Here is a 12,213-nt window from a genome sequence, read left to right as displayed (position 1 = left end):
ACTTTTTTTACTGAAATAAGCTGTTTCTTACATCCTCTTTGTGAATCAAACTCCAAACCCACTCCTGGCAGAAGTGATGGTGAATAATGCCAACTACAGTAGCAAGCATTTGGAAGAAATTAATTTGTACACTTATATAAACTGAGAAGGTAACAAAATCCATTCTTTACTCTCCAGCCCTAAAAAGTCTGTGGTAAAAAAAAAAAAAAAAACTCCAACATTTTCCACATTACCTGCTTCACTTCTACGTCTCATTTAACATGTATAAATAAGCATAATAACATTCTACAGTTATAACCTTCAGCTCAAAAGCTGCTTTTAGTTCTGCAGAGGACTAAATATCAGGGTAGAATAATCAAGAGGATGGTGCTAGAATTTTCACTGCAATGTCTGTGCTTTATGTGGTGGAACTGCACTGGACGATAGAAGCTGGTCAAAATGATCTCTTTGAGGGTAAAATGGATTTAACAGCACCGTACAAAGAACAGATCTATAAGAAAAAATAAAAAAGGAAGAAAAAAAGCACTGCCCATTTCCCTACAGCAAAATCTTTGTCCTTTGCACTAATACCTCTACTCCTCCTGGTATCATTCTGTGCATACTATGCAGGAGCATACACTGGAAAAAAAGCCACAATGACATGGATTCAGTAGTCTGTATTTTTGTTTTCTTTATAAAATCTATTTGAGTTGCCTGAGGGCTGAAAATTTTGCAGACCTTATAATAAGAGTATGATCAGCCTTTTAAAATTCTGCAATATAGCAGATATCTGCCCTACTTGTGAAGTTCCTGATACATCTCGGCATCTAAACCATGTGGAAAATCTTTTGAATGTCCACACTAAAGGCCAGCCTGTGACCTGGCTTTCGGAGGTACTATCACAAAGTGATATACACAATGAAATCATGAAGTTATTAATGTAATCTTACAGCTTCACTGAAAAATTACATTACTTGTCTGTCAAAGCAAAGGGAGATGCAACTAGGATGCTACAGACTGAAGGCTGAACTTGCTTACAGATGAAACTGATATGCAAGCATCCACAAGAGGAACCAAATTATCAGGCTTTTCTTAGCCCATGTTTGTAAGCCTCTTAGTGAAAGCATATAAATATCACCACTGAACAACAACTCTGAGCTGAATCATTAAACAAGTTAAATCACCACTGGTTTTACTGCTTTCATGCAGAGAATCTGACTCATTAGAAGAAAATTAACCCCAACATCCATGTTCACAAAATACAAGAGCCTGAATCAAGCCTGCTTGAGTTTATGAAGTTGTTCTCTTTTCACACCTATGAGATAATTGGTTTATGGATTGAACTTAAACCCAGATATCAGGCCTCAAATCTATATCCCTTAAGAAAACAGTGGGAAAACTTTTAAGAGTCTGAATCCCGAGTTTCAGCACTAAGCAAGGAAGAATAATAAATCTCAGCACACTCAATATTTTGGAAAGTTTAGACTCAGAGCCAATTCTAAGTCTGGACATTTGGCCATGTAAGCACAGGCTTGCCCTTTCTATGCATTCTTGTATCTTAACACAAACTCAAGAAGCCCTTGGGATCATTATTTTTTTATTTGCTTTTGCCTGTTTGAAAGACCAAGAATAAACATGGAAAATAAGATTACTCCTTTTATGGCTGTACAGATGTGTATTTTTAAAATTCTGATGCTCTTGTTTTAGAAGGTTTGGCAGGATAAAGATACTGAGAAGCCTTACCCTGTCACTCCATTCTGTAAGGAACCAGCTCTTGGCACAGGGGCCCATGTCGCAGTTCTCGATGTCATTTGGCCGCAGCTTCATGTTACATTCCTCATCATCAACAATGTCCCCAAGGTTGCTGACACACTTCACATCTCGAGTCCTCTGCCCCACTCCACAAGGCACTGAGCACTGTGACAAAAGGGAGGTTGCATCAGGACTCTGTGCAAGGACTGCAGTGTTTACCAGGGAGCTGGGACCATACTGTTCATTCATTTATTCCTGCTATGACATTTTTCTGGTTAGGAAACTGATGGTCATAGTCAAGTAGCAAATAAGATTTGCTTATTTCCAAGGTTTTTAATATTCCACTTTGTTTTAAACAAAACCAAATTGATGTTTGATAAGTGATACCTGGAAGAAAACTTGTATTCTTTCTGAGGTATTCTACCCCAAATGAATGGATCCTACTTACTGAGGTCCACTCTGTCCTGATCTGCCACTCACTGCAGATCTTGAGCTGGCAGGTGCTGGTTGTGTCAGGCTTCTCCAGGTGCTGGCAGCGGTACTGCTGCACTGTCAGCGTGCGGTTGGCGTAGATCTGCCGGCACAGGATCTGCCGGTGCTGCATGCCCAGCCCGCAGGTTTTGCTGCACTCAGACCACTCTCCTATATCCCAGCTGAAGTGCAAAAAAAAAAAAGGATATCTTTGTTCCACACTGATCTTAACAGAATTGAAATGACATGATCTTATGCTGGTCCAGAATCTTAGAAAATCACACTTCAGTCTCTGTGTGTGCAACAATCCCTTAGGAGGCACCATCACACACTTGTTTACACAGCCTTCCTGCAGAGGCTGCTAATTATGAGCATGGATACAGACTGTACAATTCATGGTCTCAAGACATATTGCAAATGTTACTCAAGCCTGTAACAGCTGCTTGGTTTTTAAAACAATCTGTCTATAATATATATTATTGCTCTAATGACACTTCCCAAAAGCTTTACGATGTGCTGCATAAAATTTTTCTGCAGCAAAGGCTCTAAAAAAGACAACGACACAAAATCATGAAATGAATCCAAGCATTCATTCATCAGTAAAACTGAAATAATAAATGATAAGCAATGAATAAATAGAATTAACTTTAAAGGCTGAAAAAAATCTCTAAATAAATCCTTCTCCATTGACTAAATTCCAAAAGTCACTGTATTTATTTAGTCACCTTTGTATAAATATCTTTACAAGCATGAAGACAGGCACACACCTAAAGGAGGTATCTAAACTGTTTACACATTTTATTTCAGAACTCTTGTGGACAGCAAGCAAAATCTCTGCATTTAAATATTTACATTTCTTTGTTTATACTCTTGATGTTATCCTGTATGACTATGAGTTGTTAGAATGAAAAAGGTGAGGAAAATGCTTTTGGTGAGAGAAGCTATCTCCAGGTAAATTACTTCAGAAGTTCCTGAGTATCTAATATGCACTAGGAAATTGCTCATCAGAGACATCTCTGAGCCTGTAAGGGCACTTACATCATTAGAAACTTCCTTGGGATAAGCAATGACCACTTGCTGCTCAGAAGAGAACTGAAGAGTATAACCACAAGAGAGATGGAAAACTGAGCTAAAATGAAGTTGCTCTAATGGCAACTGGGTTTAACCCTTTTCTCTTCTTGGGATACACCCTGGATGGACTGTCCTTTTGGTTGTTTTTTATATTTTTATTTATATTTTTAGTTTTTGAGTGTTTCAAAGAAGTTGCTCAGCCAATAGCAATTCACAGTCTCCCAACAGCAAGTGTGATTCAGAAGGAAACCACATCTGAGCTGGTTGTATCCGTGTGCTGGAAAGAAGGACCACCACCTCAGAACCCAAGTCTTGGAGCCCAAGAACTGCTCAATTCAGGGAAGAGACATGAATGTACAAGGGGGCTGTTGTGAGCACTATCTCATCCTTAAATAATGAAAGTATGGCCACTAGAGCATGCTGATCTCACGTGGAGTGACAGAACCTGCAGTGCCTCTTCTTTACACAGGCATATGCAGAAACCTCTCACTTGAAAAAAGTGTACCCACAGAGACCACATAGAGAGTGTCTGCCTGAACAATCACACACATTTTCAGAAACTGCTACACCTACTAGTTTCCAGGCTCCCTTTTGTCTACTCTGCATGCTATTGCCCTCTGTGAAGGGGAAGAAAGCCATCAACAACTATGGAAAAAAAAACCACTGCAATTTACAACACAAGTGCAAGCTCAAACTACTTTCCTATTTAGAATAGCCTCCTTGATGTGCAAGATTTCAATGATATTGGCTTATTTCACTTCACTTAAGTTATAGTATCTTACAAGGCAGGGCATGGGAAGAGGTTGCAGGCCTCCTCTTCTGGAATGGGTTTGGTGCTGCTGTCACAGTAACCCTCAGGTACCTCCTCGTGAGTGATTCTGTTGACGCAGTGGAAAATTGGGTACTGTGATCCTGAAATCAAACAGACAATTAGATAAAGAATTGCAAAACACTCTGTAGCAAGAACAGCAGCATCCAACAGTGATGCACAAAGGAAAAGCATAAATTGACAACAGGAAATAGAGACAAAGGTTTTATCCAAAATTTCCAAATGTAAGAGCTGACAGGATGCAGTAGCAGTTTCTGCACTGTCCAAATTCCAGCAGATCTATTTGCTCAGTCATCTTAAATAGAAATCTAGGACAAGAGATGTTGGCAGTTCTCATGGGAAGCATTTTCACTTTGTGAAAAAAAGATAAGTCTTTTTCTGAGACAAAGTTTTACAAACGTGTTTGAAATCTCTCAGGTTTTCATCAAAACTGTTAATTTAGCCTCCCTTTTCTTTTGGTAGCACAAAAATATCTTTTTTTTTTTTTTTTTCTTGCAACTTGGAATTTCCTAAGGTCATTTAACGTTGGTGGCTCATAAAAAAAATAATTAAAACCCATCATCTATATTTCTTCATAAAGAAATAAAGTAGAAGAAAATGGAAAACATAGAGGAAAGGAAAAAACAGTGTCCTATACTGAATGCTTCAAAATTAAAACAAAGACTTTAATAGTACAATTTTTTCCTGATTTTTCCACTCCTTTCTTTGTCAGTCTGTATAACCTAGTTTGGCTTGAAATGCCTTAGGGCCATCAGAGAGTCAGGGGCATATCACAGCAAGATCACAAGAACTGTTCATACAGTCTCAATAGTCTCAGGATCCAGCTCTCAAGATACAGTTTCTTTTGAAATGCACACATTCTTCATATAATGGGAAAAGAGACACAATTTCTGGCAGTTCTGTTGCTAAATTTCATGGAATAAATAGGAGGCTGAAATTAATTTTTTTATTTTAATTTTTTTCTTAAGTCCTACAGTTTTTCTATCTTCATTTTGACTCAGACATCATTAATACTACTACCAAGAGAGATCAGAACCCTGCAGAAAGGACAAGAACCACGTGCCAATGTTGATAAAGGCCACAGGCATACACAACCAAGATTTCTATGGTGGAAAGAATACATTTACCTTGATGTGTTCCTGCAACTACACCATAAATTACCTGATTTGGATACTAAAATTCTCCTTGAGTGTGGGAATTCAGTCATACAGTAGTTGATACAGATTGCTGCTAGCCAATAATCAGACCCAATTATGGATTCTGCCTACATGACTTGTAGTAAAAGCACAGTGTGCTTAAATGCCAACTAAAATATTTTTCTCCACAAAAGGGCTGACTTAAGGAAGTCTGAATTTTACTGGTAGTATTTTAACTCTAGTACTTGTGCAGTAATTACTCCAAGGAGTTTTCTTTTTTTTTTTTTAACTGAGAAGCAATTTTGATTGCTATTAATATTGCTGGATTTTTTCAGCTGTATGTAGCTATAACATGCACACCCATCTGGCCTTGGACCAAATTTACAAAGTGTCCTCTCAAACTAATTAAGAAGCAAATGTTCTACATGTATATGAATTGGTGACAGTCAGCTGAGCTCCCACACTGGTACATGTTTATTTTAAACCTCTGCAGTTTTATGGATATGGTGGTGGGTGGCTATGTATAGTACAGAAGATTTCACTTTTACCATCACAAAATCTGTGGCCACTGTGAATGTCTGGCAGCAAAGCTTAATCTTTGCAGTATATGCAAGCAGTGTATGCACCACTTCCCAAAAGCTCACCAGGCCTTTTCCATCCCTTTTCCTTCCCACCTCTTCCCTGTTAAAACCTCAGATTTCTGTAGTTGCTGCTCCAGCAACATCCAATGAGACAAAGATATGTCTGATGAAATGCCTGTGAAACCTTCCCATGACGATCAGAAAACTGTTGACAAAGATACAAAAAGCATGGTGGGTGTATCTGACAAAGTTGGAGAGGCAAAAGGAATGGTAAAGAATGCCAAAGGATGCTGAGGAAAATAGCTGTGTATCAAGGGCATGGGAGAGAGCAGCTTGCCATAAATGCTGAAATATTTCCTTTCAGAGGCAAAGCCATATATCTCCTTATAATTTCCATGCTTTCTATTTCTAATTTTGCTGGCTTTACTGATTTAAATATAAGCACAGGTAACAGTAATGACATGACTTTTGTTTGTAAGAGAACAGAAAACAGCAGGTCTAACAAGGTTTTGTGCATACACAAAGCACTTACCTTTCCCACATGTAGTAGTGCACTCAGTTTTTCCAACCTGTTTCCAGTTGTATTCTCGGTTTTGTCTTGGTGGTTGCATAGCAGGCACCTGGTTTTCTGGCTGATGAGAAGGAAATCTTCCTGGCTGAATAACTGGAAAAGTTCCAGCTGACTGTCCAGTGAGAATGTCTGTCTCTCTATGCAAATCCTCATCCTCATGACTTGTACTTTCTGGCATTCCTAACTGACCATTCAGTGGCTCCCCTGATGATGGACAATAATAGAAAAGTAAAATAATGAGCATATTATTTTATGTTATGATTCTCTGATAATTAGAACTGGAGTAGTACTAAACTTGGAAGCAGCTTTATTCTGCTACGTAGAGTCCATTAATAGTGACCTGCAAAGATTGTATTGTTTTAAACTAAGATAACCAAGTCTTAGCCAGCAAGTACATTAAAAACTAAAATCTGAAGAATCTCCAAAGACAATGTAGAGTTAACGCACCCAGTGTCAAAATTTCCCAAAGCATTTTTGTTTTGTTCCTTGCTCTGCATTCTGTGCCTCCCCATGTCACAGCACAGCTGCTCCTCATTATGGACATACCAAACACTCAGAATTTGTCAAAGCAAGTCACGAACGTTAAAGCAAGGACCAAATTCACTAGCAAAGTTTCTCCTGTCCTTCAGAACTTCCTAGGTGTACACACAGCACATACCCACAGCTCAGGCAGGAGCTGCCCAAATTCTTGCTTGGGAAGAAAACACTGTTCTGTTTGATCCTCTCCAGTTGCAAGAGGAAAGGGGAACTGTAGAGGGTTGTTTTAAATTATCTCAGAAATAAAAACACTCTGAAAAGAAAGATCATGTTCTATTTCATTTCTGAGACATGGTTACAACACTCCTACTCAAAGTAGTAATTTTCCCAGCTAAAGTGTAATAAACCCTGCCAGTTTTAATTTGCTGAAGTGTTAACAAATCTATGGTGAGTTCTCATTCAACGTGTAGGGAGAAATTCTGGGCCTCTCCCACATCAATGATACCATTTACACTAATTCATTGGTATGAATTTCCCCATTAGCTTATTAAATAACAAAAAGTATTTGATAAAAGGAAATGGTGGCATTTTACCTGGCCTCCTGTGAGCAAGCAACTGAGGACTAATGACATTGTCTCCTGGAATGATATATTCATAATGTATACCCGGGTTAGGCTGCTGATGAATCATCTAAAAAGAAAACCAGCCATACATTGAGTTCTTCCACTTTTTATTTTACTAATACTTAAATGTCAACTTGAACTGATCAGCTGCATAGCATTATTTATCACTCTTTGGGATAGAAGCAATGGTTAATGACTGCCTCCAAAAAATGCAAAAATGAGAAAATACAAGTTACTGTTTGCAAAGAAGAAAATGCAAGTTCCTGTGTTATCAAACTGAGCTAGCTTTTGATGGCAGAGAAACTGTCTAAATCTTCTCTGAAAAACTTAAGACTGCCATGCTTGGGGCCAAGGTGTGCTGTGGGCTGTGCCAGCCTCCCCCCTCAGCAATGGGAGCAGCAGAGGCTCACACCAGGCCTCAGCAGCAGAAGAAATGGTCCTAAGGTCATCAAAACACTCTCAGATAGCAGGAACTTGACAGACGCCTGAGGAAACAAAAGCAAAGAAGAAACAAAGCAGAAAAAACAAAACACCACAGCCCCCAACCCTACACATGCAGCCTACTGTGTTTTTAAAGTTCCCCAGTGGCTCAAGGAGAGCACCTGCAGACAGCACACATGCATTACTCTGTGCCCATCACATCCCAGCTGCTGCTTCCAGCCCCTGCAGCTCCTCAGCACCCCATGGAGCCCAACAACCCACCAGCTCAAACTGGGGCCATCCTGCTGCCCTCCCCAGGAGCAGGGCTCAGCAAAGGTCAGGGAGCAGATCCCAAAGGCCCATGGACCTGCTGCAGCAGCTGAAGATCACCCACAGCCCTCCTGCATCCTTCCACATTCATTTTCAACTGAACAAAGGTGCCTTACAGCAAACCACAATTCCATCAATGTGTTCTTTATGAAACACAGGCAGGAACCAGAAGGTTTTCTCCTTTAAATGTGAAAATGAAGTTCAGTGTTTTCAGAACGCTGCTGCACAAGCCCACGTGAGCTGACAGGAGCATGACTCTGACAACCACTGTTACTCCAGGTGTGCTTGTTTAAGCAGTTGGGCATAATAGGAACTGAGAAAGATAGGACTTTAGGACAGATTTTATAAACTGTGAGCAGCACACTCCATTCCGAACTGAATTTTACTGCACTGCTGCTCTGAGCCTGAGCACACCCAGACTACAAATGCAGGGCTGTCATGAGCAGCTAGTTTCAGCACTTTAGCTCTGGTTACTTCAGTACTGCTACTACTGACACTTATGTTTTAGCCTGAACTCTCTGTGGAGATTAGTCTGATAGAAGCTTTAGACTATACCCAAAGTACATTTTAAAACCAAACCAAATTAAATCAGAACACAAACAAAAACCCAAAACAACAAACCCACAAGTAAACACCAGAGCTATCTCTGGCTTTTTGGTTCTCACCAATGAATCTCATGGATTCATGGACCTAGAAGTCCTGCTAATGGCCCAGAGACCCAGCAGAGGACAACTAATGAGTCATGGGTTCACTAAATTCACGTCTATTAATATCAACTAGGGATTCAGACTTCTGTTTTAACTTATTTCAAAGTCACTCTTTCCTTGCCAAATGTAATAGCTGCTCCTCTAAACGCTGTCCCTCAGAGAGCGCTCACTTTTCTGAACCATCTAATAATGCACTGCCTCCAGCATTTTTTTTTTTTTTTTGGTAAGGTTGGGTCCTTCCAATGTCACTTTCTTATCCAAAAAATACACCCTCTTTGTGGTCCTGAGAGAACCAAGAACTGTGAACTAACTTCAGCAGCAGAGTACACTTCCCCTTCCAGAACCAGGACCCTGTTCTTTAGACGGTTCCAGGAACAACTTCCCACTGGTTCCCATGTGATGGTTTTTCCATCACATTTCTCAAAACAACTGAAAGGCATATTTTAGGCAGAGCTTAACTGATGAAGTCCCTAATTAGTATATTGTTCCAGCTTTCCTGCAGGAAAATACTTGAAATAATAGAACAGTTTTGCTTTGACTTAGTGGACCGTAGTTTTTGTAGCAATGTATGCACACTTGGACAGATATTGCATCTCTTTTTCTTGTTACTTATAATCTCCTGTAAATTAGAAAGCTTTTCATTTTATATTTCAGAGTGGAAGAAAGACAGCCTGATCTCACAGAACAGAAAGCTATTTGGAGTTCCCATCTGCAAATCTCTTTATTTTTCTACACAGAACATAAAGATCATGAGTATGGATGAATGGAGAATTACATGACTCAGGCACTGTAAGATGAAGTCTGAAAAAAGACATCTATATCTGCTTGGCTACACATTTCAAACCCGGGAGAGAGGCTGTGTCATACTGAGCATTGATATTTTTCCATCTAGCACTTATCTTCCCACAGTATATTAAGAAGGAGACTAAACTATCATTTTATACTGAATTGTAGAATACGTCCTATCAACCAGAAACATCTCCAGTAAGAGACCTGTCAAATGAGAAGTGGCAATCCAGAGCAGCATCCACAGAGCAAAGCTGGTAAAGCTACACCGTTGTGCCAGCTTTCTTACACTCCCTAAGCCTACACCAAAACATTACAATATCAAACATCAAAACTTAAGGCTTTTTTATGATATTACTTTGGAAATATCTGTTTAATCCATTTCATAACCCATTGCTCTCTGGGTCACTGCATACTAGGCATTAATTGGCTGAAAAGAAAAACTCAGGGCCAAGCCTCAACTCACAAACCTTGGAGCCTCACAAAAATACAAGCATCTGAACAACACAGAGTCTGCATTGCACAGTTTAGGAGCCAAATTGTTTATTTTCCCAGGCTTTTCCCAGTCATTCATTACAATCAATTGGAAAAGAAGTTTGGATCAGTTGGACTTGATGATCTTAGAAATCTTTTTCAACCTTAATGATTCTAGTGTTAGCATAATTATTACATTGCTTTATTAGACACCATATAGCAGATGGGGAATAATTTGCCAACATCTAACTTTTCCCATCTTAGTAATCAGGGTAGTTACTATTAATTTTTCTATGAAATTATCCAGCACATTCACTTTTCTGCCCCATATTGAACTCAAGGACAAAAAAGCCTGTAGGAAAGAATCATATATTCAGTTAATCTAGTTTTTTCAAGAAATTAATATTACTGTGTGGGAGTGTATAATCTCAGAACACACCATTTATCTTGGAAGAAGTTGTAATCAATTCCAGTTATGTTTTTTATTTCACTATGATGAACTAAAACCCCATCCCATCTGAAGTAAAAAGCTTTCTCAATATTTCTCCCCCTTAGACACAATTTGTCTTTTGTCTTCCATTCTCAAATAGCCACTATCTATGGTCTCCCATCACAGCTTCATATTAAAATTGCCCTGCTTCAAATCCTACATTCTATAGGTTTATGGACTTGTTTATTTTAAAGGAAACGGAGATGATGAGAGGTCTTGTCTAGCTTAAGTATTTACTTTTTCACTGTAAAATTAAACTATACCAAATTTATTTCAATGGAAAATTATCCAGAAAGAAATCCAGTTCACAAAAGAAATGCCTTGAACATTTGTATGCCTTATTTCTACTTTACTGGGCAAGTTCAATTGGTTTAACTGGATCAGTGAAGTCTGAGGGAAAAAGGCTTGATGTAGATTTCCTATGATCTGGAGCAAAATGGATACCACAGCAAACAAGTATAAAATATCAAAAACTAACATTTCAGAATTAAAGTAACAAAGTGTTGCTACTGAATACCATTTTAGTGTTGCATGTTAACCATGAGCTGAACAATTTCTTTTCCATCAGGAAGAATAATTTAAATACTAACTCACATAGACATCAAGGACTTCATTTGTTGGCCCATCAGCTAAAAACGACTCCCCTGCGGTGCTGGAGATCTCATTGGGGCGTCTGTAAGTGAACATTGTCCCACCACCTTCGTACCTGCCCGGCCGATCGATGGCCCAGTTGCCATTGATGATGGAGCGTCCCGAGCGGCTCCGCAGGGCTGGAGGGGGACACAAACACAACATTTGGTCAGAGGAAAGCACCTTCCCACACTGCTGCCCAATCAGCTCCCCACAGCTGCCCAGAACACTCTCAGCTATTCCTGATGCCAGAGAACAAAGCTGGTGAAAGAACAGAGTTCTATTAGTAGTTGTGGGGAAAAAAACTCAACAAATCAAACACAAACCCATCTTAGAAAACTGTGTCTCAACACTTCGTATGTTTATGCTGTAGGAAAAGAAAGAAAAATCAAAGCCTGGAAACCTTTTTCAACAGTTTCTCCCAGGTGGCCATGTGACTCTCAGCCAGCCAGCAGCACACACAACACACATGGATGCCAAGAAAGTGGTTTTCCTGCACTTTCTCCCCATTGCATGGACTATTTTGTGATTTAGGCAGAACAAAGCACAGAGTCAGATACAGAAAGCCAGTGCATTACACCGTGTAGAAGGACCAACAATATAGGGGCCACATGAGTACCCTGAGTTGCCAAATGTTCCTGTTCTTCATGAAGCCCTTTGGCTGTTCCCTCCACTTAGTTTTCAGAACAAAATTTTTTTTGTCAGAACATCTGCAGCACTGCTTGGAGTGCTGAGCATTCTGAAAATGCCTGTAGGATCTCTTGCATTAAAGAAGTGACTTGCAAATCAGATACTGGCCAGGGATTGACTAAATATGGATTAGATGTCCCACTGGGCAGTACCTTCCCCTTGTTATTACGGGCTAGTCAGTGGTTTGGTAACACAG

General features: G+C 39.6%; 1 protein-coding gene across 3 annotated transcripts in view; it reads right to left on the bottom strand.

Annotated features, from left to right (window-relative positions):
• The window catches only part of THSD4 (thrombospondin type 1 domain containing 4), a 236,772-nt gene that overhangs the window by 17,852 nt on the left and 206,707 nt on the right, over positions 1-12,213 (bottom strand). For all 3 annotated transcript variants that reach the window (XM_030281191.4, XM_072934125.1, XM_030281192.4), the window contains 6 exons: positions 11,292-11,467; positions 7,461-7,557; positions 6,352-6,594; positions 4,056-4,185; positions 2,180-2,384; positions 1,723-1,896 (listed from right to left, as the gene is read on the bottom strand). In XM_030281191.4, coding sequence (XP_030137051.4) covers positions 1,723-1,896; positions 2,180-2,384; positions 4,056-4,185; positions 6,352-6,594; positions 7,461-7,557; positions 11,292-11,467 — 1,025 coding nt within the window. The remainder of the gene's footprint in view (positions 1-1,722; positions 1,897-2,179; positions 2,385-4,055; positions 4,186-6,351; positions 6,595-7,460; positions 7,558-11,291; positions 11,468-12,213) is intronic.

This window comes from Taeniopygia guttata, chromosome 10 (genome assembly GCF_048771995.1).
Source record: "Taeniopygia guttata chromosome 10, bTaeGut7.mat, whole genome shotgun sequence".
Taxonomy (NCBI): Eukaryota; Metazoa; Chordata; class Aves; order Passeriformes; family Estrildidae; genus Taeniopygia; species Taeniopygia guttata.
The sequence above is the reverse complement of the archived record's forward strand: the minus strand, read 5'-3'. Positions and strand labels throughout refer to the sequence as shown.